Genomic DNA, 25,822 nt, shown 5'->3' with positions numbered 1-25,822 from the left:
GACGTGTGTGTGTGTGTGTGTGTGTCTGTGTGTGTGCATGCATGCATGCGCGGTAGGCTGGGAGGGCGGCGCATGCGCAGTAGGCTGGGAGGGCGGCGCAAGACGGAACGTGCGCGTTCGCGCAGCCAAATCCGACTGCTAAAAATCGTGCCAGTTTTGTGTCCCTCATTCCCCGGCATCAGACAGCTATAGAGTCTCTGTCCCTGTTCCAGGGCGAGACCTAAAAAGGGGTCCTACCCTTCCATTGATGCAGCACGTAAGCTCAGGTCTCTGACACAGTGTTCTCGGGTCACACTCCCAGTCCGGCAGTGGACAGTTAAACTGGCTGCGTGCTGCCACATGTTTCGTTTACTTCCCTAACGTGTACTCGCATTTATTTATTTATTTTTTTAAGAAAGTGCTATATTTACTTTTCTTGGTCTAAGTAATTTTCAAATGCCACTAGGAGGCGTTCTTAGGTCGACCGAACCTTGTAGAAGCGCGGGCCTCTGTTAGAGATTTTAGCGATATCATAGATACATTTCAAGCGGCCCTCTCCTAAGCAGTCAGGTGGTGTCTTCTGTAGTAGCCGGTAGGGGTTACTTTGACAAACCTTCATAGTGATGACGGTCAAAAACGTTGTGCCGCCTCGGTTATCTATAGTACATTATTATTATTATTTATTTATATATATATATATATATATATATATATATATATATATATATATTTTAAATCACTTTCTATAGCACAACGCCGAATCGAGGTATAGGAGCACTTTACATGAGCACCGGCTACCTTACACAAGGACGCATTCATGCTTGCCCAGCCTCACCAGATGTTGGGTGTCAGTGCCGAGGTTCGAAACCGGTTCCCCAGGCTTGAAATTGACTGGCCTAACCGCTAGGCTAATCCTCTCCCCTGCTTGTTTTGAGACAACACTTTCCGCAGTTAGCACATCATTTAAATGAGGGGCCTAGCATACCAGTAGTGACGATGATATGTCTTTTTCCCCATGCCAGAAAATACAAGCTTGAAAAGTAAATATTTCAAGATATGCCTTGGCTCCAGGGCATTAGAGAATGTGTAACCTCTCTGCTTAACGGTTAATACCGCCCTTTCCCAAACGAGGTATGGCTTGCCAACGTTTATGCTCGTGAATGGGTCAATGCTGTTTTGACCAACTCTTGTGGGTTGCTCCGACGCGCCGGCACGGCGCTCTACCTTTTGTATCCATTTCGCTACTCGACCGGCCACACACAGCTTCATTAGGCCTGCCCCATACCGAGCGCCAAACCGCACATTTATAACGACAATCATTCCTATCCTGCACTTTAGAAGCATTTGATCGCATTTATCCTTTTCCCCATTTAACATTCCTAGCTGGCTCTGGGGGCGGTGAGAAAGGAATTCGTGGAGCGCTCTGGAAAGCATTTGGTATTACCATGGCTGTTAAAGCCCAGAACAGTGGAGGCCAGGCCGCGCGCTTCTCAGCAGCAGCCGCGGTGTAACATAACACCTACAAATTAATCAAGGATACCCACGTCATCGACAACGCTGAGTAGCATCTGCTACGGAACCAAAGCTCCAACCTTGACAAATCGCCCACACTCTGCAGTGGGCACTCAACCCAGTGAGCTATCTCAACGAATGTTAAAGGAACTGCCACGGACAAGTTCACTCCCCACCCATTGTTGCTTTTTTTTTAAAAAAAATTGGGGGGGGGGGATCAATTCCGGGAGCCTTAGAACGTTGTGCAACAAACCTTGACTGCACACATTTCTTTAATTTTTTACATAGCGATCCCCGAACCCAAGGTGCTGCCGAAGCCGGGCTTCGAACCCATTTTCCTGCGTTCACAAGTCGGTAGCGCAGCGCAGGCCGCTAGGCCACACGTCACACCATCACTACGCACATGTCGCATTCCGACAGCAAAATATATAAACGAAGCATACAGCAGGCGCAAACTCCGTATCTCTCCCATTCGAGATCCTGTGCCTTCGGGTAAAGTCTGCGCTATATAAAAATGCATAATTAAATAAATAAATACATACCGCAAAACATCCTCGTTACTCTGCCGGCCTGCGACCAGGAAGTCAGGCAGGCCGGCGCGACACCCGGAAACAGGAAGTAGGAGGGCGGGAGCCTACCCCGCCTCCCACGAAAGAGCCGCGATTGGAGCCGTGTTGGGAGCAGGGAGCACCGGAGCAGGCAGGAGCCTACCCTGCGCCCCGGTGCCGAAGGAGGGAAGAAGAGTCCTGCTGCCGGGCCTTGCAGCTGAGGAGAGGAAGCCGGTGAGTGCGTTGCTGAGCGGCGGGCGGGCGGAGGGAGAGGAGCATGTAGGCGCGGGGGGAGGCGGGCTGTGTATGTGTGTGTATGTGTGTGCGTGCGTGTGTGTATGTGTCTTGGAGTGCGTGTGTGTGACTGTGAGGGAGGGGGTGTGTGTGTGAGCGAGTGTCTGTCTGCGACGTGTGTGTGTGTGTGTGTGTGTGTTATGCGCGGTAGGCTGGGAGGGCGGCGCATGCGCAGTAGGATGGGAGGGCGGCGCAGGACGGAACGTGCGCGTTCGCGCAGCCAAATCCGACTGCTAAAAATAGTGCCAGTTTTGTGTCCCTCATTCCCCGGCATCCGACGGCTATAGAGTCTCTGTCCCTGTTCCAGGGCGAGACCTAAAAAGGGAGAAGCCTGAAGAGGCCTGGGAGAAATTAAATCAGGCGGTAGAGCTGAAAGACCAAGCCCTCTTCTGGAAGACAATTAATCACCCATATTTTAAAGATAAAAACGCAGTAAGGATTGATACCGTAGTAACATCAAAAGATTGGGTGACACATTTTAAGAGCATTTTTAACCCAGAGGACATAACCTCTGTAGAAAAATGAAACATTTATAATAAAGTCAGTTAAAACAACGTCAATTACCCCAGAGAAAGTTAAACTTGCACTTCAAAAAAGTGCAAGCGGGTAAGCTGCAGATCTAGACGGGGTGCTGATAGATGTATTTAAGCACGATTTGGAGTTTTGGACACCAATATTAGTAACAGTTTTTAATGCTGCTCTGGGAGGACCCTTACCAGCCACATGGTCCTAAAGTATAATTGTACCAATCTTTAAGAAAGGGAACAGGGAAAAGGTAAACTGCTACCGCCCAATATCCCTTCTCGACTCCTCGTCCCAGATTATGGGCCGAATTATGCTTGAAAGGCTTGAAGCCTGGGCCAATGAAAACAACATACTAACAGAGGCACAGTATGATTTCAGAAGGGGTATTGGGACGGTAGAGCAATATCTAAATTTAGACCTGTTAATTGGGAAGTATACACTAGCTAAGGAGGGCACACTCCACTTATGTTTCGTAGACCTGACCAGTGCCTTCGATGTAGTTAATCACCAAAAATTATGGCAAACTCTGAGGGGGCTTGGTGCGCCCATAGAAATTATTTTATTTCTATCACAAATTTATGCCTATCTAACATCAAGGGTACGATACGGAAAATTAGGAGAATGCGCGTCTGACTTTGCGGTAAAGCGAGGTATCAGACAGGGATGCATACTGGCTCCCTTATTATTTTCCCTGTACATAAATAATGTGGACTCGTTTTTACAAAAACTGGTAGTAGATGCCCCAAAAGTTGGAATACGCCCCACCCCCGTTTTATTATAAGCGGACGATGCTGTCCTAATGTCCAGAACTGCAAATAGCCTACAATGTCGAATAGAACATTTTGCCCAATATATGACTGACATAGACTTACAGCTGAACTTAAAAAAAAACATTTGCAATGTCATGCGGAGGCAAGAGACAAAAGTGTAGACCGCATCACGTGGGAGGGGTTTTTATAAACAGAGCTCCGACTTTTTCATATTTGGGGTTGCTATTCTGTAACAACGGCTCTTGGAATTCACACATAGAACTATGTAAAATTAAATTTTTAAAGACATCTGAGGGAATTTTTAGATTTGCAGCAAAACTCGGGAACAAACCACTCTGTGAAATTTTAAATTTATATAGGAGTAAGTGCTTCCCAGCTGTCAACTATGGAGCCGCAATATGGGGGAGAGCAAATACGATAACCCTCAAAACTAATGAAAATAAGTTCTTAAAAAGATTATTGGCAGTCCCTAGAGCAACTGCAAATATGATTGTACATAAAGAACTGTGCGTCCCATATTTAAGCGATTCCTTGAATATAGCTGCTCTTACCCTTTAGCACAGTATATGGACAAAAGAAGAACACAATTCTCCAGAGATCTAATCACAGACTGCCTAGCCTTAGATCATGGTATGAAAGTACCATGGCTGGGTCACATTTTTAAACTTCTGGCAAAATGTGAAGTAAACACAGATAACCCCTTAAGCATATGGGAACACAGCAAAAGGGACTTGAAACTAAGATATATCAGTGCCATAGAATATGATAGGGATAGGATGGCTATGAAAAAACAGACAGCGACAGCCTACTGTGAACACCCATACGCGAGAGGTACCCAGTTATATCTCATCTTGGTGCAGTACATACAGCATAGATTTTATCTGACAAGAATAAGGATGAGCACCGTACACTATTTAATTGCCTTCCCAAGCACGGTGAAATGGCAGAGAATTTTGCCACCCTGCCCGTGTGATGGTAAAACTTTACAGTCCACCTTGCACTTTATTCTCTTTTGCACTTTTTAATGGATATTCGAAAAACTCTATTGAAACCGCTCTTTTTAAAAAATATCCTTTTTAACTATAAGGACGTGTTTAATTTTATATACAGCTTGCATACAATGAAAATGATTAGCTCTGCAATCCGCTTCATACAACAATCAATTAGAAAAAGAAAAGACTATGCACTTTTGGATGCTTTGCTGTATGAAAAAGAAGATGATTAACTTCTTTCTCCAACCGTATATTCTTGCACTGTTTGCACTTGCACTGTATAAATTTGTGGCTGATCATCTTTTTATAAAACTTTGATAAATTGGATTTGTAATTTTCTTGTACATTCTCCTTACGAAGTCCAAGTCTGTATATATATATTTTTTCATTATTACATACGAACATTAATCAGATTGTATTTTTCTTTTCTTGATATATATGTGTTTGTATGCTTTTATGGTGCTTGTCTTGTTGTCACCGAATAAAGCGGTTTTGAATTGAAGACCCAATGGGGATCCCACCCAGTGGATCCCTGTGAGCAAAGTGGGGGACAGCTGGGAGAGCGCAGACCACCTGTGTATTCTTGAGAAGTCTGCTACCCCTCAAATGCCCAGAGGAGGCCAAGATGAAACTAGGGCTGTTGCCCTTGTGCAAGTGACATCAACGACCCCAGTATGCAAAGAAGGGGCAACAGTGAAACTAGGGATGTTGCCCTTGTGCAAATGAAATCGGCAATTCACATGTGCCGGGAAGGGGGCCACAGTGAAACGTGGGCGGTCACCCATACCCATGCTGAAACAAGGGCAGAACACTACCCATTGCTGAAGGAGCTGTGGAAAGGAGGTATAACACTGACGTGGGCAGTCGAAAGACTGAGGAGGCCCAACGCATCATCAGTAAAGGACAGCAACAGGTCACAGACCCTCAGCATTGGGAGCCCAAGAATACACAGCCTGGCCCACCTGCACTTGCAGACTGCAATCTTGTCAGGTAAGCCTGTTTGAGACAGTCAAGCCTATGGAGAATTGCATAAACTTAGCGCATAGAGCTGGTGAAGCTGACGCTCAAGCCAAGCCTACACACTGTTGTGTTGGAACTAGCATAGGCCACATCTAAATCTCATTTCCATTTTCGAATGGAAAATAACCAACCCCACTAGACTGGACAGAGGGACTCGGGGATACTGCCCAGTGCAACGCTAGTACGTCGACCTTAAGAGACTGTGGATATTAGTGTGTGCCTCTATGCACTTATATTAAAATACTACTTTTTTCATAAAGTCGTATTGGACAATCATCTTACTGTAGCTACTGTTTAAACTGTGAATCTTGCACCAATGTATGTTTCACAACGAACTTTTCTTCAAAGAGCCTAGGACTGCTCAACAGTCCTACCACAGAGTCAAGTGCTGAAATAGGTAGAAGTACTTTCGCCTGTTACTCAGCACCCATTGTAGGTTAGCACCAGAGACAACAGGAGTAAAGGGGCACAATCTCCAAATTAGGCCTAGCAACCCCTGCTTGCCCTCTTAATGGGTTTTTGACAACTTGTATGGTATGGTCTAGCACCGGCACAATTTGCATTCCCATACATAGGATGGAGTTATGTGATCACTGAAATGGGAATTGCGGTTTAAGCTCTGTAACCTCTTCTTAGGAAAGTATGAGATTTAAAGCTTGGAATTGTTTTAAGTTCAAGCCTATATCTGGCACTTTTATGCTTGCTTCTAATTCAGCCATCTGGGAAAGTAAGGTGATTTCTGGATGGGTATCAGTCACCATGATGTCATCGGTATGCTTAGCTAAAATACCCTGCAAATCCTGTTGATGTTTTGTCTGCTCCTTATCCAATTAACCAAAAGTACCAACAAGTTCGAACATGGGGGTAATGGGAACCCCTGCCTCATTCCTCTACCAATAGTAAAGCTGTTTGGAATACATCCTTTAGCCCCCACCTTCACTGTGGGATTTAAGCAACAGGTAGCCACTCAACCCCTAAATCGGGGACCAAGACCAACTGCAATTAGTATCATGTTTAGGAAGGGCCCCAGGACCAAGTCAAAAAAATGTTAATCACTGAGAGATAGTAGGAAGGCCTTTTTCCCAGACCTGTAAGGATTAGTTACTTACCTGTAATCCTAGTTCTCATCCAGGGGTATACTCATCAAAGTCATAATCTATGAATAATCCCCGCCCACGTGCGGGATCCCTGAGCATATAGAAAATACATATATGTACACCTATATATGCATATGTGGAAACATATATACATGCAGCCTAAAATATTTCTATAATGGCCAGAATGCTGAAATGACATAGGTTTGTATAGTAGCACCTATACTCTCCCAACCCCTAAGGAAGAAAGAGAGCAGTAAACATTTTTCATACAACCATGCTTTATTGCCATAGAGAAACCTGTAATTGCAGGCATTTGCCAGTAGGCTGCAGTAGAGTATAAAGAAACAAAGAAAAACGGACACCTTGCCTTTGAGGCATTAGAGTAGGGGTACCGTGCCTTTAAGACCTGCAGGCGACCCCCTGCTCCCATGATGCACCACAGGTGGCAGTTAGGTCAGTTCTTTTTGGAGGTGTCTAAGTACCTGAGTAAATCCGCAATCATCATACAATAACTTTGCAGTAATGCTCGTCTGGGGAGGTGGGTGGGAGCTTATGACTTTCAGAAGTATTCCCCTGGATGAGAACTAGGATTACAGGTAAGCAACTAATCCTTTTCACCCAGGGGATACTCATCAATAGTCATAATCTATGAATAGATTAGCAAGCCCATACCCAAAGTCTTGCTGACGAGCAAACAAGTATACAGCAAAACAAGAATTAATATCTTATTTAAAATGCAATTATGCAAACCGATTCCTTAAAGAGGCCTGTCCCACTTGGGCATCAGCCTGTGCATCGGAATCAAGGCAATAATGGCGAGTAAAGGTATGTACAGAACGCCATGTAGCGGCCTTACAAATCTCAGAGATTGGAATGTTATGAAGGAGAGCTGTAGTAGAAGCTTTACCTCTGGTAGAGTGTGCATGAGGTTTGCCCTGTAACGCTTTGTTAAGCTAATTGGTAAGACAGCGCTATACAGGAGACGATCCATCGTGAGATAGATCTCTTTGAGGCTGACAGACCGGTATTAGTTGACCCATAATTAACAAAAAGCCGGTCTGATTTCCTGAGTGGAAGAGTCTTAGCTAAGTAAAACTTCAGAACCCTCCGGAGATCAAGAGAGTGTAGGGATCTCTCCGGGGGAGTGGTTGGTTGAGGAAAGAACGTAGGCAGAGTAATGGTCTGATTAATATGGAAGTCCGAGACCACCTTAGGCAAGAAGCCTGGGTGCGTCCTCAGAACCACTCTATTGGCATGAAAAACAGTGTAAGGTTCCTTGCAACATAGGGCCTGGATCTCGCTCACCCTACGGGCAGAGGTGATAGCTACCAAAAAGGCAGATTTCCAGGTCAGGTGCTGCAAAGACACCTTATGGATAGGCTCGAAGGGAGCAACCATCAATTTTGTAAGTACAATGTTAAGTTCCCAGGGAGGAGAGGGGGATCAAACGGGTGGAAACACTTTAAGCCCTTCTAGGAAATCTTTACCACAGGCATAAGGAAGAATGATGTCTGAGAAGGCGACTTCCTGTAGGCTGTGATTGCCGACAAGTGAACCCTGATGGAGGGGTACTTCAGGCCTGACCTTGCCAAATGTTACAAATAGGGTAGAATCACCTGCTCTTGACCGTGGATAGGTGCAAGAGAGGCGTCTAGGCACCAAATGTAAAATCTCTTCCATTTGAAAGCATAAGACTGTCTAGTAGTGGGGCCTCTTCGACTCTTTAAGAATGTTCATGCAATCAGCTTAAAGGTCTAGGTGGCCATATTGGATGACCTCAGGAGCCATGCCGTCAATCGAAGGGAAGGGAGGTTGGGGTGAGACACTCCTCCCCCATCCCCTCCTGTCCTTGGTCAGCAAGTCTGGGCGGCATGGCAGTCTCCGGTGAGAAACTTCCGACAGCTGGAGGAGATTCGGGTACCACCACTGCCGTGGCCACTCCGGCGCTATCAGGATCATCCTGGTGTTGGTCCTGTAGAACTTCTGTATCACCGCCGGGATCAGAGGCAGGGGAGGAAAGGCGTAGAGCAATGTCTGAGACCAGCTGATCAAAAGAGCATTTCCCCGTGATCCTTGTTGGGGAAATCTGGACGCGAAGACGGGGCATTTTGCGTTTGCCGCGTCTGCGAACAAATCTATGTCTGGTACTCCCCAATGCCGAAACACCTCTTGCGTGACCTCTTCGTTGAGCACCCAGTAATGCGCTTCTACGAAGCCTCCGCTTAGGCCGAAGACCATGTAGGAGATCTTGTACGCCTTCTCTTTTGGGGCCTGTCGCGATGACGGCTGTGCCGGCCCCTAGATCTAGACCAATGTCGAGAAGGCGATCTTGGCTTTGCGGGTGTACTTGACCTGGGAGGTGTTCTTACATGGCAGGAGATCTTGGCTTCGCAGGAGATCTTGGCCTCCGAGGAGACTTCGATGGTCTGGCTGGAGTACTTGTCCTTGGACCAGATGGCGAGTACGTGCGGGAGCAATCAGAGGCCGGACTACTGCGACCGCTAGAGACAGCCCCCTGTGGATGGAGAGGCGACAAACTGCAGGCTTTCCCCTTCGCAGATTTGGGTGAGACTTCTGGAGAGATCTCCACAATCTGTAGCCCAAGAGATGATGACCGGTCCCCTGATGATACTCTAGACCAGGTCCGATCGCCTCGGTGACTCCACAAACCCTGTGACCTCGCCTCTCGACGATGTCTGAGTTACCATTGGCGTCGAACGAGGTCTAGATGGTCTCGACATCGAACGTTCACTACGTGATGATCTGGACGGCGATCTTCGGCGCCGAGTTTGCGATCTCGACAGCGATCTTCGGCGTCGAGTTGGGGGATCTCGACGGCGATCTTCGGCGTCGAGTTGGCGATCTCGACGGTGATCTTCGGCATCGAGTTGGGGATCTCGACGGCAATCTCCGGCGTCGAGTTGGTAATCTCAGCGGTGTTCTCCGGTGTCGAGTTGGCGATCTCGACGGTGATCTTCGGTGTCGAGTTGGCGATCGACGGCGATCTCCGGCGGCGAGTTGGTGATCTCGATGACGATCGTCCACGATGTCATGTCGATGGCGACCTTTCCTGGCGCCGGGTCGATGTTGATCTCCTAGACATCGAATAATGGGATCTTGACGATCCTCTGGACGGCGGCACACCAGCCGGCGGCGATGTGATAGCAGTCAGTCCTCTCAACGCTGATCCCCCTCGAGGGTGGCGGAGAGTGGCTCGATGTCAACTGAAGCCTGAACGTCGACGGAGACTTGGTCTTGTCAGCAGCCACAGACTTCGAGCACGAAGTGTGGCGCCTCGACGCCGACTTACTTGGATGCGGCAGAGACTCTCGACGTCGCGGTGGAGTTCTTGAAGAGTATCTGGGTCTCTTAGACGGCGACTTCGACTATGAATCTCTTCTCCCTTTCCTCTTCCTGGTGTCAGGAGAAGTGGGGCGTCACCGTTATTGACCTTGCTTGCTGGAAGACGATGTTCTGGGGCCTCCTTGGCCACCCACCTGATGTTTCTTATCTTTTTCCAGCATAGCATGGAGTTTGTTTCGTTCTCTATCACACAAGGTCCGTTTGGAGAACTTCTGACAATAGTGGCACTGGTCAGGATTGTGTGAAGATAGAAGGCACACAATACACACCGAGTGTGGATCTGCCAGAGCCATTTTCTTGTCACAGGAAGGACACTTTCTGAATAAAGCTGGCATACTGACTACAAAATTCTGTGGATCTCCACAGAAACAGTAGCAGAAGCCTTAATAAACCAGAAAATTTCGAATTTTCTAAAAAAATTATCTTCAATAAACAGTTTTAGTCAAAAACTGAAGAGCTCAAGCTCCAGGATCCTTCTCAGAAGGAGCTGGAAAAAGAGAACTGATCTAACTGCCACCTGTGGTGCATCATGGGAGCAGGGGGTCGCCTGCAGGTCTTAAAGGCAGGGTACCCCTACTGTAATGCCTTAAAGGCAAGGTGTCAGTTTTTCTTGGTTTCTTTATACTCTACTGTAGCCTACTAGCAAATGCCTGCAATTACAGGTTTCTCTATGGCAATGAAGCATGGTTGTATGACAAATGTTTACTGCTCTCTTTCTTCCTTAGGGGTTGGGAGAGCATAGGTGCTACTATACAAACCTATGTAATTTCAGCATTCTGGCCATTATAGAAATATTTTAGGCTGCATGTATATATGTTTCCACATATGCATATATAGGTGTATATATATGTATCTTCTATATGCTCCGGGATCCTGCACATGGGCGGGGATTATTCATAGATTATGACTATTGATGAGTATCCCCTGGATGAGAAACATTATTACCAATAGGGATCAGAGTCTTAGTACTGTCCTATTATTCCACCCTCAGATGAATCCTGCCTTTCCAAGCTCTATTAAACCTGAAATTATTTACCACAACCTATCCACCAGTATCCCAGTGAAAGGTTTAACATCTATATTCAGCAAGGATATTGGCTCATAAGACACGCATAGAAGCCTATCCACACCAGGTTTTGGAATGACTGCTATCCAGAAGTGTGATATAGTGTTCGGAATCTCATTAGATGACAAAAAGGTGTGGTACAGATGAGAAAGCGCAGGGGAGAGCTGCTTGGAAAAGGTTTTATAGGACGGAGGTATAAATAGTCAATCCCTGTGGTCTTAACTTCAGTTCACTGATGGCTACAAGAACCTCACTGGTCTGTATGGGGATCATCTAAACTTAGCAGACTGAGCCAACTATATTGTAGTTCAATGTTTTAACATGGCCTGGTCTGTTGTAAATACTATTAGCTTTCTCATGGACTCTTACTAGCCTTTAGTTTGCAGGGCAGCTCCATGCCAACTCAATTACTACAATCTTAATAACACTGGCTTGTTTTCAAGAGCAGATTATCCTCCAAGTCAGTCTCCAAAACTTTAACTTAAACGCGCAGGGCAATCAATTTATGCCACACCTTTTGAAATCTAGATACTCTGTGCATATGTTCTACATCTTTTAACTGTTATTCTTACTGGGTGCATTTCTGTTGTCGCTCTCTGTACAATCTCGCGTGACTACTGCCTTTCGTGCATCTGAAATTATACTTAGATTGGCATCAGTACCTTTGTTATATCGGTCAGAAAGTTAGTAATAGTCTGCCCGACATCAATTACTTTTTCACTTTAAAAAGGAAAATGCTACTTACCGGTATGCATCTGTTCTTGGCATGTTGAGCTGCAGATCCACACACTTTGCATTAGATTGCCATCTGGTGTTGGGCTCGGATGCTTGCACCTTGTTGTTGTCTTTGAAGAAGGCTTTGAAGTCACGAGATAGGAGACTCTCCCTTGGTAGAAAGTGCGCATGGGCATCGGCTCCATACTTAGATTGCTTTTTCGCCATGATGGGAAAAGATGGAGATAGTAGAAAAGAAAAAGATGTCTATGTGTGTATATCTAAGCAAGATAGTACTGGACCAGATACAGGTCCCGGGGAGGTGGGTGAGCGTGTGTGGATGAGCAGCTCTACATACCAAGAAGAGATGCATACTGGTAAATAGCATTTTCCGTTTGAGGCATATGAGCTGCAGATCACACACTTTGCATAGACTGTACAGCAGTATCTCCCCTAGCGGTGGTCACCTGTATCGGTTGCAGTCGTTTGAAAAAGTGTTTTAAGAACAGCTTGGCCCACAGAAGCTTGTTGCTTGGCTTACACGTCAACATAATAGTGTTTAGTGAATGTGTGTGTTGTAGACCATGTTGCTGCCTTACAGATGTCTTCTAGGGGAATGTTCCCTGAGAGTGCCATAGAGGCCCCTAGTTTGTGAGTTGAATGCGCCCTAGAGAAATTGTTAATGTGCATTAGGCTTTTTGGTAGCATATTTGTATACATTTAACAATCCACCTTGCAATCCCAGCTTTAGAGATGGGATTATCTTTATGCGGTGGAGAGAAAGCTACAAACAATTATTTTATTTTTCAAAAGGATCTAGTCCTGTCAATATAATAAAGTAGAGCTCTTTTGAGGTCTAGCGTGTGAAGAGCTCTCTCTGCTACGGAGTCTCGGTTTTGAAAAAACACTGGTAACTCTACCAATTGGTTAAGATGAAAAGCAGAGAGGACTTTAGTAAGGAATTTTGGATTTGTTCTGCGAACTACCTTGTTACGATGTATTTGTAAGAAGGGTTCTTGTATGGCTGCAGATCATTCTCCCACCTCGCCGCCAAGACATGGAACACCCTCCCTATCTGCCTGCGGCAGACCGAAGACCTCCTAACCTCAGGAGACTTCTCAAGACCTTGCTCTTCAAACGGTAGCAGCTTCCACCCCCCCACCCCACAGCGCCTTGAGACTCTCACAGGTATGATTGCGATAAGGAAAGCTACTCTCCATGTGAGGAACAGAAGTTCACATTTATGCAAAGGTTCCAATAGGGGGCCCATCAGCCTAGTAAGTACAATGTTGAGATTCCACAACGGAGAGGGTGGTAATCTAGGAGAAATGTTTCTTTTAAGGCCCTCCATAAAGGCTTTAATTGCTGGGACTCTAAAAAGTGACAAAGGTTGTCTGTTTTGTAAGTAAGCGGCAAGTGAAATGAATGAAATGAAATGAAAGCGGGATTTCTAGAGCGCATGGCTGCCCGGGGGCGTCCCAGCGCTGGGATTGTACTAGCAACTGAGGGGGGGAAACAGAGACGGGAAGGGAAAGCGCAGATTATTGTGGGAAAAGATGAGTTTTGAGTAGCGTGCGAAATTTGTTGTGATTCGTTTCCGCGCGTAGATGGGTTGGTAAAGCGTTCCACAATATTGCAGCTGCAACTGAGAAACGGCGTCCTCCAGTACGGGCTTTCTTAATTTTGTGTACTGTGGCCAAGTTGCCATGGGAGGAGCGCAGAGATCTATTGGGTTTGTATGGGAAGAGCCTGAATTTATGCAGCGGGGGGCCCTGGTCTTGTAGAGCTTTGTGCGTAATGCATAGGGCCTTAAATTTGACCCTTTCACGTATTGGCAGCCAGTGAAGTGCCTTCAATGCAGGTTTGGCTGATGTTCTACGGGGAGTGCCTGTCAGGAACCTAGCAGCGGCATTTTGAGTTCTCTGCAGGATGTTCAAAGTTGTTTCAGGGGCTGCCAGAAAGTGCTGCTAGATGTAGACGTATGGATGAGTATGCTGAATTACATCTTTGCAAATGTAGTAAATAGCAAATGATGTTCTGGATGGACGCATCTAGTGGATCGATATGATTGTTAGTGCAGTAAATGGCAAATCTCTTTTATTTTGCTGCATAGCAAGCTCTGGTGGTAGGCCATCTGGCTTCTTTAATGATTAGGAATGGTGAAGTCATGGAAACTGAAGCATGGTCAGATAATGAGATGTGTCCGATTTCTGTCAGTTCTATTCTGTGTAACATGGAGTGTGATACAAGGAAGTGGTTGATGCAGGTATACATTTTACAAGCTGTTGAATAGTGTGTAAGGTATATCTCAGTCTAATGCTGATCCCACCGTAAGTCCACAACACCCATGTGGTGTAGCCAGTGGTCCTGTTTGATCTACTATGTGCTAATCTATCCTGTAATCTCCCATTACTACATACCCTTGGTACATCTCTTTCAAGCGCTTTTCAGATATATGTTAAGGATTAAGTTGGGGACATATAAGGAGATAACAGTGTAGGTGTGCTGCCCCTGCTTGACAGAGGACGAGAAGCATTTGATAATATCCCCTCCACTGTTTGAAAACTAAACGCTGAAAGTCCCTACTCAGACGGATGACACATGTTTTATTAGGCCTGAGGCTAAGTATCAACTAAGTATCATTAACGAAAAAAACAGGTATTAGGCTTATGCGAGTCCTTCTTAAGCAGGTGAGTTTCTTGCAGAAGTCGTCTCTCCTTTTTGAGGAAATGTAAGTGGTTATGGTTAGCTAGCCTCTTCGGTAGTGAACTCGGGTGTCTTAACACTGAAGTTAATTGATTTAACCATGCTTGTAGACCACCGATATCTGTGTAACATACATAGTATTAAAAATAAAGTTGGAGACACCCAAAGAAACCCCCCAAAAACTTCTCAACATTTGTAACCAACAACATAGGACAACTTAAAACAACTCTAAGTATACAGACTAATCAATCCTACTGGACTCTGGGGAATACACTACACTTGCCATGCGGAATTCTACTCAATCTCCCTCTCTACCTCAGCCCATTTAACTGTATAAAACACCTCCCCCATCTATATTCACCATCTTGAAGTCTTATGTCCAAAGAGCTTTGTAGTTTGGTAGTTTCTCACACAAATTCTCTGTGACAAGAGGGGATTCTAAGGCCTTTGTGATTCTCAACAAGCGAAAACGAATGTCACCCAACAGAGAACACTTCTATTTCTCAGTAGCCCTTTAAACTCTTCAAGACAAACGATCTGTTGGAAGATATGTAGATAGCTATGAGATGGGCGAAGGCCATCTGAAGAGGAGGCTGAGCTCAGTTTATTCTTCAACAGTGCTTTTCATTCTTTATCAATGCCAGCTGCAGTGGGTTTCAGGCTTAACTTAGCTCTTTTGCTTGTGACTTTCTTCCACTCTCAAGACTGTTGACTGTAGCGAGTCAGTCAAACAATAGTCGAAGACTATTATTTTCCATTGGCTTGCTGCTCTGATTAGCAGGACATGCTTACCCTGTTTCAACAAAGAGACCTGCACTGAGTGATTCTGCCACCCAAAAAATAGGTGTCAAGAGTCCCCCATTTAAAGGGGATGGGGGTTATCTTGCTCAAAGTTAAGAACTAAGCAAAAGTATCTCCTTTTCAGTAGTTTTGCTTGAGATAAAGGGCTTGAAATAACTTGACTGAAGGTTGCTCTAAGGAGATGAACTATTTTAGCCATGCAGTTGCAAGAATTTCCTTTTTCTGCTGGAAAAAGCACACTTGTGTGAGAACATCAGAAGGCAGTGTGCACCTGTCTGGAGGTTTCTTGGCTCTATGAGTGCCATCTAGTAAGATCTCCTAGAATCTGGCTTTTCTAGAATGGCCTTGAACAACCTCTGTTGACACCATCTTGAAATCTGTACCTTAAGCACCAGTTGCAACCCTGTGATTTTGATAATATTCCTACAAGCCTGTTTTCAAGGTCTTCCATGTGGGTTTGAAAGCTCAATATTTTGGTCTTTAAGGCCCAGTATCTCCTAGTAAAGGAAGTCCTGTTTTTCTTCCCTTGTATTGCACCTCTTCCAGTGAGAGGACTGTCTCCTAGGTCATTCATATTTCGTTTAACTTCCACAATTCCCTTAATGAGATCTTTTTTCAGTGTTGAAATTTCCTCTTTAAGGTCCCTAAGCAGGTCAGAAATAAATTGCTTGATGAAAGGGCCATATGAATCTATGCTGCCATTCACATTTGTCATGGAAGAGATGGTTTTTGGTGCATTGTGATTAGGCTTAGAGGGTTTCATCATCAGATCTCACATTCTTTAGGATTTTTTCACTTTTGCGGTCACCATCTGTTGGTGGTTGTGCCACACTGTGCATGGGATCTGCCTTTACGTAGCATTAGACTTTAAAGGCCCCATATAGCAAATGTAGTCTATATTTTACAATTACTCACCCCCTAGCTTAAGATTTGAAAAGACTGGAGTACCGCCCAAGGTAATTCTGAGTTTTCCAGTTCACATTTGGAAAACTCAAAATTGTCATGGTGGGTAAGCCAGTCTTTTCAAATCTAATGCTGTAGAGAGTAAAAATAAGGATGACCACTGTTACAAAACCACTCGTGTTGCAGGAGGGATTACTGCTATGCATCAACATATCAAGCGGCATCATTCCTGTGCACACAGGTCATGTTGCAGGATTTGGGCAAAGCAGGATCTCATTTCAAGACTCACATCAGCAGGCTTGTACCATTGCAATCACACCAGTCACAGTTTGCAAAAGACCAGGTTCTGAAGTCACTGATTGTCACTACAGGGGCTACAAGAGTAAAACCATTAGGGGACTAAGAAGAGCAAGCCACCAAGCCTTATGTCTCAGCTATTTTCCTGGGACCACAGAGAAGCGCTCTAGGTCCCAATATATCGAGGTGCCACACACAGTCAAAGGTTGCCCTGCCAACTCCCTTCACTGCGCTTGCTTGTTAGATAATGCGACGGGCCCTTACTGGCAAACACCCTGCTCACTGTGCTTAGTGCAGGTCTAGGAGTTCAGCGTGATGTAACCTGCTATCCACGGTTTCTCCTCTAAGCTCAATAGTCCACTGTCTCCCCTCCTGATGGAACTAGTCTCTCTCAGTCGGGGGCATGCAGTCAGTGTAGCTTGGTTCTAAGGTCCCTGGAGGGCGTGTAGTCTGTTTGATTGCAAAGTCCGCCGGGATTTCCTTTGAAGGGGTGATCAAGCCAGTTTATCTTGGAGTTTGTTTATCGCAATTGAGGTCATGCTTTAAGGAATGAGACTCTTTACTCTGGTTGGGCCTGCTAGAAGATTTCAGTGGGCCTGCTAGCAGATTTCAGTGGGCCAGAGCACAGCCGTGGAGGACCAACTCACTCGCCCACCATCTTGGACACGCCACCATCACATAGGGACTTATTGAGTGGTATAATGCTAAAGCGGATTGAAGCAACTTTTTTATTATTACGCTGGTGCAAATTACGAGTCAAATACTAATCGCTTGGTTTCACACTCTTCTACCGCCAGGCTAGTGGTAAATCATAACGCTAAACATGGTTTTAACAAATTTAAAACTTACATATCCTTCATTATGCACCATACTGACTACACAATGCTAATTGGGGTGCAAAATCACTGGGGCAAATTCCAGATGCGCTGATAGAATGGTTGGGACTCTGACAAGCCTTTAAAGATTTGGTTAAGAGAGATAAAATGAAATCTCAATAGTATGTGAGAAAATTCAGCAAAGGCTTGAGTATAGGGAAACAAAGACTGTGAGGCTGTGATTTGTGGGATAGCTAACGAACAGCAGAGCAGGGTCTCAAATTACTATAGCTGTAGAAAAATAGATAGTCAAGAGGGACGTAGAAGTTTTTCTGTGATTACTTTGGACATCGGTCATTCTTTATTCGCATAATATTTTAAATATGGTAATCAACAGACAGATCGGTCACACAACACTAGATTTCCTTTAAAGCATGAGATGCAACAGAGGCAGAATGGTCAAAAAACATTGTAAATTGGGGACTAGCAAAGGCTGCATAGTAGACCTGTGCACCCTAACTCCAGGATAATAAAATACTCAAGAGAAACAGCAATATCACATGTAAATGACAAGCATTTGAGCACAACATACCACATAGGTCCAAGTTCTATTGCAGATTTTCCTGGCATGCTTTCATGACAATTACAGGGAAGCTGTTGGTACGGGTTTTCTAGAAAAAAAAACAGCAGAAAGAATTAGTAACTTTTCCTATTTGTAAAAATATAGAAGTTCCAAAATGCTGCACCTATTCAAGGCTTGATTAAACATCCATGTCCAGGCAGTCCTGAAAACTTCTGACAGTACCAAACTACAGACGGTACTGGAATTCAGAAAGGGAAACATGTCCATATGATTTTCCTATGTTCAAAAGCATTTCAACCCCATGTCAATGCTTTCTACATGGTTTCTAGACATAGGTCTTCTAGTTCATCTCAACTGCGCTTCCACTGTACAGCCAGTACTCTACATTTCTAATGCACAGGAACATTACAAAGAAGGAAATAGATAATTGAAGTGTTATCTTAAGCACAAGCACTAGTTTCCTGTATGCACATAGATAGGAAGAATATAGATGATGACAAGGTTGTCTGTTGGAAGAATGGATGAAAATGTAGCATTGCAAGTCAACTTGTGCTGAATCTACTAACCCAGCAGATGGATATGAACATTCCAAAGAATTCCCAAATCAAAATGCAGAGTGGGGGCCTGAGTTCAGACTAGGAAAGAGATGGATGCCTATATGTCTGTTTAGAGCCCTAGGTATGTTTATATTCCTGAGAAGGAGATGGCCAATCTAAGCACAGATCTAGAAACAATTAACAGGTCATTGTGCATATGAAGAGCAGTGGTATAACACTAGAAGAAACCTGATAATACTTAAGTATGTCTTGGGTAGTTGTATGTCTGAATTAGAGCCACCATATGCATCTGAGTGAGGACTTGAAAGCTGTGCACGATTTAAATACAACTTAAATATCTGTTTGCAAACAGGTAGGGTATGACAGCTCCAGGATCGCATCAGGAAGGGTAGTTTGTGTGTGGGTGTGGTATGAGTGTCAAAGCGTATTTAAAGTCGGGCAGGAGCATTGAGCCCTAGTGAGAATACAGGGAGACTTCTCTACAGGAAATGTTACCTAGTGGCACATATCATCAGCCACATGTTGGAAGTATAGTTATCTCGAGGTTCAGGGTGTTTAATACCACTTGAGTCAACAATAATCTGAGAATGTGAAAACGGACGAAGGTCTGGAGGGACTTTTGGGGAGAAAGCAACAAACCCAAACAGAACAAGCATGAAGGCCAAAACATCCTTGTCTAACCAAGTCAGTGAAAAACTACAAGGGTAAGATTCGCCAGAGAGTATGACTCCCCACACAGCTTCCGCTGGGATAGAGGTCCTAAGATTGGTCAAAATGTGAAGACAGAACGAGGCTAGGATGACAAGGCATGTTGCAGTTAGAAAAGAGAAGGCTTATTTCACACACAATTCTCCGAAACTGCAAACTGGCCTTAGCATGGAACGGCTCTTCACTTTCAGGAAGCATTTCTAGCATCCTAATGGTGGGATGCTCATTGCTCCACCGAGTCAGAACTGGACTCAGGGATACTAAGCTTTATGGACACTAAATGAGTGCCAACACTTCTAAGCACCACACCATGAAGGTAGAGGGTTACCATGGATTTTTTGGAGGCATGCAGAACCGTCAGAGTAAGACACATATGAGACTGATATCAGTGATGGTGGAAGAATTCATGATAACAGGTTAACCTACCTCATAAAAATTCCACTCTGCGCTCCTTCCTTCCTCAAGACTTAGATCTGTACCTCTTTCTTTTTTTTTTTAAACTGGTAAACGTAAAACCACAATGCACTTACCGAATTGAGAAGGGTTAGACAGCAAGAATAAACTCTTATGTTGCTTACCACTTAATTTCCCCCTTGCCAACCTAATTATTTCTACCCCTTTTGCTCTATTCTAGTACATTAACACTGGGTAAGAATTTCCTCATGCGAAAAAGTCCAAAAAGATTGTTTTAACAATAATGACCACCCTAGCTCTTCTTGTGTTGCCATGTGACATGTGTGCAGAAAAATGTCCAATTTGGAGAAACAGCTGATTCTGGGTGTCACAGCAGAATGGAAGGTGGGATAGGCGCACTAGTGCCCTTTTGAGAAGGACTATTTATATGGCAAAAACAAACAAGTAAAATGAGGGGAAGAATGAGAGGTAGAGGACAAGCTGATCCCTTGGGGAAGGTGTATCTAGAGAGAGGTATCACATACTCATGGTGGTGCAAGTGTGAAGCACTGCTGCTTCTGGTATTGGGGGTGTTTTTGCAGCACCGCTGCAAACCTGGCCCCCGGTAATGTAAAAACAGCCCCCACTGCTGCAAAACCAGTCCCCACCCTTCAAGCCTCTCAGGAAAAAAGCCCAATCCCGCTATGGCCAATCCGGCCTTGGACACCACTTGGGCAGCGAGTCTTCGCCTGTTATTCACTACCAACTAGATTCATTCAGTCATGCAGAAGATATTTATATCCACTAGCAGTGGCTATCACCTGCTTACTATTAGGCACACAAAGGTAAAGCTAAGTTGGTGGGTGTGAAGCAGCAGGGTATCTAGCTAATGACATGAAGAGGCAAAAAACCCACAAGATGTTTAGCAGCGCAACAGACACTGACATCAGGTTGCAGCAAGAGACTTTTGAGACTAGTGAAAATACATAACATATTTAAGTTACTAAACTTTCCAAACACTGAGGTACACTGAAAATAAACTATGAACCCTGTTGGATGTGATGTACTTCGTTCCATTACTTTTGAAACAAATTGAGAAACATTTATTTACTTTTCCCCATTGTCTTCACAAATTACAGAGATTGTCACCCGGTAGATTTTACCCCCACCACGGCAAATACATTATTTTATAATCTTACAGCTGTTTACACATTTTGCAGAAAGTGTTGACTATCTCTAGCTAAGGCCATGAATAGAGTTATTTATTTTTAACACTTATAAAGCGCGCTAATACCAACCGGTGTCCTGGCGCTGAAGTGGTAACTCCCTGAAGTTAAGAATCCCCGGCTAAAGGGTGAAAAGCCATGTTTTAAGGTGTTTTCTAAACGCTAACAGATTGGTGATTGATTTAAGGGACAAGGGGAGGGAGTTCCAAGCCTTTGCTGCCCCTTGGACAAAACTCCTGCCCCCCCAGCGTGCCTTCCTGATCCGAGCTGTTTTTACCAGTCCCGAACTGGCAGACCTCAGCTGTCTCTCAGGTCTGTACCATTGGAAATGATCTTGAAGAGACACTGGGCCCAATCCGTGCAGTGCCTTAAAGACAATGCAGAGGGCTTTAAACATAATCCTCTTTCGCATTGGGAGCCAGTGCAATTTCTCCAGTTCCTTGGTAGCTGAGGCAAATTTAGGCAGATCTCCAATAAGGCGAGCTGCCGCGTTTTGAAGGACTTGCAGCTTGTTCAACACTCCCTGTTGGGCCTCTAGAAAAAGACTATTACAATAGTCGAGGCGCGACAGAACAAGTGCCGTCACTACCATCTTTTTGCTTCCCTCCGGTAAAAAGGGGAGCACTTTCCTGATGGTTTTCAAGAGCCAAAATATGGACGAGGTCAACGCCATAACTTTGGGTTTGAAAGAGAGTTGGCTATCTATGATGACTCCCACATTTTTTACCTTCTGAGCTGGAGCCGGCGGGTCACCCATATCTATTGGCCACCATCTTGGATTCCAGAGATTTGAGTTGGACCCAAAGACGATCACCTCAGTCTTGGAGGAGTTTAGTTTTAGACAACTTTTTGCCATCCAAGAACTGACCGCAGACATACATTCCTGAAACCTGGCTGCCACCCCTAGCTCTTTCTCCGGATGCACCGAGACCACAATCTGGGTATCGTCTGCATACGAGGTTAATTCTAACCCGAAGGCTCTAATCACCGGAGCAAGAGAGGAAACATAGATATTAAACAAAGTGGGGCTAAGGGAGGATCCCTGGGGGACCCCCCCGGGGAGTTCGAAAGGTCTTGATTCGATGTCCCCCATAGCCACCACTTGTACCCGGTCTTTCAGGAAGGCCTTCAAGATGTTAAGTGCTCGCCCCTGGATCCCGCAGCCCTCCAGTCGGTCCACCAGCAAAGCATGGTGAACCGTGTCGAAGGCCGCCGTCAAATCCAAGAGGATCAGCACTGCTTGGCCCCCATCATCGAGCACCTTCCGGATCTCCTCGGTTGATTTAATCAGGGCGGTCTCGGTGCTGTGTCCTTCTCTAAACCCGTGTTGAGCCGGGTCTAAACCCTTAGCGTGACGAAGAAAGGAGCAGAGCTGGGAGTTCATGATTTTCTCAACCAGTTTTGCAGGTAGAGGTAGTCTGGCAATAGGTCTGTAGCTGTTCGGGTCCATAGAGTCCAATGAGGGTTTTTTAAGTAGTGGACTGATGGATGCCCGCTTCCATACTGAGGGGAAGTCACCTTTTTCAAACATTAAATTGAAAATGCCGGTTAGAGAGTCTGCAATAGTGACGGCTGCCAACTTTGCAATTGACGTCGGACAAGGATCATGAGGTGAGCCTGACCTGGTATCCATCAATAGTTTTAAGACCTCATCTGTGTTTACTGGGTTGAAGGCCTCAAAAGTTTCCTCCAATGTCCCGGTCGGGAAAGCACCATGTAGATCCTCTGCCCTACTCAGAGTTACTTGCCTTTCCAGTGTGGAGAAAATAACTTGAACTTTATTTAAAAAGAAGTCAGCGAGTGATTGAACGAATTCGATCTTGGGAGGAACAACCACCAATTTCGGGGAGGTTAAACTGACCACCGTATCAAAAAGTTCCTTAGCTGAGTTTTTAGCCTTCTCGATTTTCTCCGTGTAAAAATCGCTCTTGGCTTTCCTGATGAGTTCTTTATATGACCTGAGGCTAGTTTTTAGTCTCTCTTTGTCTGGTTCGTGATAGCTCACTCGCCAAATCCTTTCTATCTTTTTGCAATTTGTTTTGCTTTCTCTGAGCTCTGCTGAGTACCATGGGGCCGAGGGTACCGACCTAGTAGGTCGACAGTTTTTGGGTGGAACTAACCTATGACATGCTTTATCAAGCCATTCAGTGTATTCGAAGAAAGCTTTATTCACATTAGATTCTGGGAGTGGCCTGGATGCTATCAGCAAGCCCTCCAGGGCGTCCCATCAGTGTTTTTCCAGGCCCTACACATCCTGGATGATTGCCCCTCTCTCAACTTTTTTCTAACCAGTGGACTGAGGATGGTAAATAGCACAGCTCTATGGTCTGACCAGGTCATAGGTTCAGCCTTGCTAAATATCAAACTGGGATTGTTTGAAAAAATGCCATCTAAAGTATGGCCCGCCATGTGCGTTGCCCCAACAACTCGCTGGGTCAGACCCATTGTGGTCATTAATTCCATTAGGGCAATCGTGTCCGTATCGGTGTTACTTTCTAAGTGAAAGTTGAAGTCGCCCAAGACAGAGAAATAATTGGTGCACATGGCTTCCTCCAGGATACTACAGACTGCTTCCAAGAAGGCGGACTTAGTACCTGGAGGTCTATACAAGAGACACCCTTTAAAGGAATGATGGCTGGAGGGCTCCAACTTGAAACCCAGGGCCTCACACGCCCCAGAGCTTACTGGGAAAAAGGATCCCTGCAGGGATTCGTGATAGATGATGGCCAGTCCCCCCCCCCTTCTTACGAGGTCTATCCAGGACAAAGTTGCGGTAATTCGGAGGGGTAGCCTTGACCAGATCTGGGCCGGACGCTGCATCCATCCACGTCTCAGTGATAAAAGCTATTTGGATATTTCTGTCCAGGATAAGCTCAGCACACTCAACGCTGTGCTTAACCAGGGATCTGGCGTTCATAAGGAGACAGTTTGTAGCGTGATCTCCTTGCCTGTCATTAGACATGTGAGAGATGGTAAAAGCTCAAGTTTTGGCCCCGATAATCTGAGGGAGCGTAACTTTGCAGACAGGACAGCACTGCGTGAGTTCCTGAGGCTTGCTATCTGGTGCCATCGTGATGCAGCTGTGATTATTACCTACCCCCCGCAGCCTTAGTAAATGCGCTCGATTGTAAGTGACCTTATTGATAGGGTCAGGGGGGTCTAACCAGGAATAGTGGCGCTGAGCGCGGGCCCGGCGCGGACGGGCGCAGACGGGCTTGCCTTTGGCGCACCGCCGGCGTGCCCGCTGCGCGGACGGGATCCCATGGTGTGTTTATAGGGGCGGGAGGAGGGTGGGAGGCTGCAACAACTAGTCCGCAGACCTTCCCCTCCCTCCAAGATGGCGGGTCCCTGTGCCTCCTTCCGTGACAGCCCCTACTCGGCTGCACGTGGGTCGGGAGATAGCGCACAGGCAGGGAGAATGCCCGGGCTACCGAGTCAGCAGTCTAAGTGGTAAGTGCAGACTTAAAGTTAAAAACGTTGGTGCAAAACAGGTTCGTTTTTAAAAACTGATCCCAAATAAGTACACTCCACGTTGATTCTGCCAAATGCGTGCCCCTAAATTACATTTAAAATCATGTAATACAATCGGTTTAAAAAACGATAACATTTCTAATCATGCCACCATTAAAACGAAATCAGCGTTTAAAATCACATACAGTCTAAGCACCCCCCGGCTTTTCGCCTCAGGGGAGTAACAGCTCCACATAATGGTGGAAGCCAGCGTACCGAGATATTATGGTTGACGAAAATAAACAGTCAATGGTACAATGTATCCAAAGGCAGTTCAGTGCCTTGGCTAGTTTAGGATTTGACTGAAGTCTCTCTCCATTTTAAGTCCATTAGAGGACTTCATGGTCAGACAAACATGGCTTTTAGGTCCGTTTTTCGCTAACCCCTGACTTTGATCATGCTAAAACTGTGCAATTGGGAGAAAAAAGTACTGTGGCTTCATTTTGGTTTCACTCAAGCCTTTTAAGGTTTCTCCTAGAAAACAGTAGACCGCATTTGAGTCTGTAGGGGAGGGGACAAACTGAAAATGGTCCTACATCTCATTTTAGATTGTCACAGTCTGTGGTATTCTTAGGTTCTCTAACAGCAGCAGTTCATGGTTAGGATCACAAGTTGCAGAGTAGAGAGACCAGAGTTTAAGCTGATCTTCACAGAACCCATAGACCTTGGGTCAAAGAAGACTACAGTCAACTGGACAATAACACTGCCGGTCAATAGCCCTGTTGAACAAGGTTAGAACACAAGATACCACAGGAGGCAATCCTGGATGCAAGGTGCAGTTAAGGTAACGGGGTGTAGTTAGGTGTTGTGAGGTTCTCAAGTGCAACACTAGGAGGTGATATGTTCTTATGCTACCAGGTAGAATACATCTTGTTTAGGGGCTTATGGTGGACGCCTTGGCAGCCGAACAGGATGCCAAGGGCACAGGTTTCCCTAGCCAAGGTGGAAGTTCACCAGAGATGCTAACACAAAGCTGGTGTGCCAAATCTGGGGACAGGACCTACTTTAAGAAACATTCTCACTGGGTTTTGAGCTCATATTCAGTGGAGCTGAACTACCAGTAAATAGTGAAAGCTCAGTTAAGAATGTAAATCTGTTGCAATGAGCTACAATATGAGTGAACAAACAAGCATGTAGTCATGTAAACAGAGGGGCGGCCTTGGAGCAAATATTACTCACCAGCACCTGCGAGGGATGCCCTTCTCAGTACCTCACTGGTCGCCTGCGTTTGCTGAATAGGCTCTCACTTTGGGAGGGCTGCTCCAAAGACAGCAAGCAGTTGATTCCCTGTTTGCTGGGCAGGCCACAGTTCGAAACCGAAGCAGTTCCATGGACCAAAGAAAAAGTTCACCCAGCCTGTCCCTGGTATTTGGCAGATCCAAGATCTGGAAGTAACTCTTGATTCCTCAGAATGGTTTAAAGTCCAGGCTTAAGATTAGGGGA

The 25,822-nt window shown here is 45.4% G+C and overlaps 1 protein-coding gene across 2 annotated transcripts in view; it reads right to left on the bottom strand.

Annotated features, from left to right (window-relative positions):
* Nucleotides 1–25,822, bottom strand: part of TRMT1L (tRNA methyltransferase 1L) — a 522,615-nt gene that overhangs the window by 144,467 nt on the left and 352,326 nt on the right. For both annotated transcript variants that reach the window (XM_078641383.1, XM_078641388.1), the window contains exon 13: nt 17,995–18,073. In XM_078641383.1, the coding sequence (XP_078497509.1) occupies nt 17,995–18,073 (79 nt within the window). The remainder of the gene's footprint in view (nt 1–17,994; nt 18,074–25,822) is intronic.

Source organism: Lissotriton helveticus, chromosome 1_1 (genome assembly GCF_964261635.1).
Source record: "Lissotriton helveticus chromosome 1_1, aLisHel1.1, whole genome shotgun sequence".
In the NCBI taxonomy this organism is placed as follows: domain Eukaryota; kingdom Metazoa; phylum Chordata; class Amphibia; order Caudata; family Salamandridae; genus Lissotriton; species Lissotriton helveticus.
Note: the sequence above shows the minus strand (reverse complement) of the source record. Positions and strands in the feature narration are given on the sequence as shown.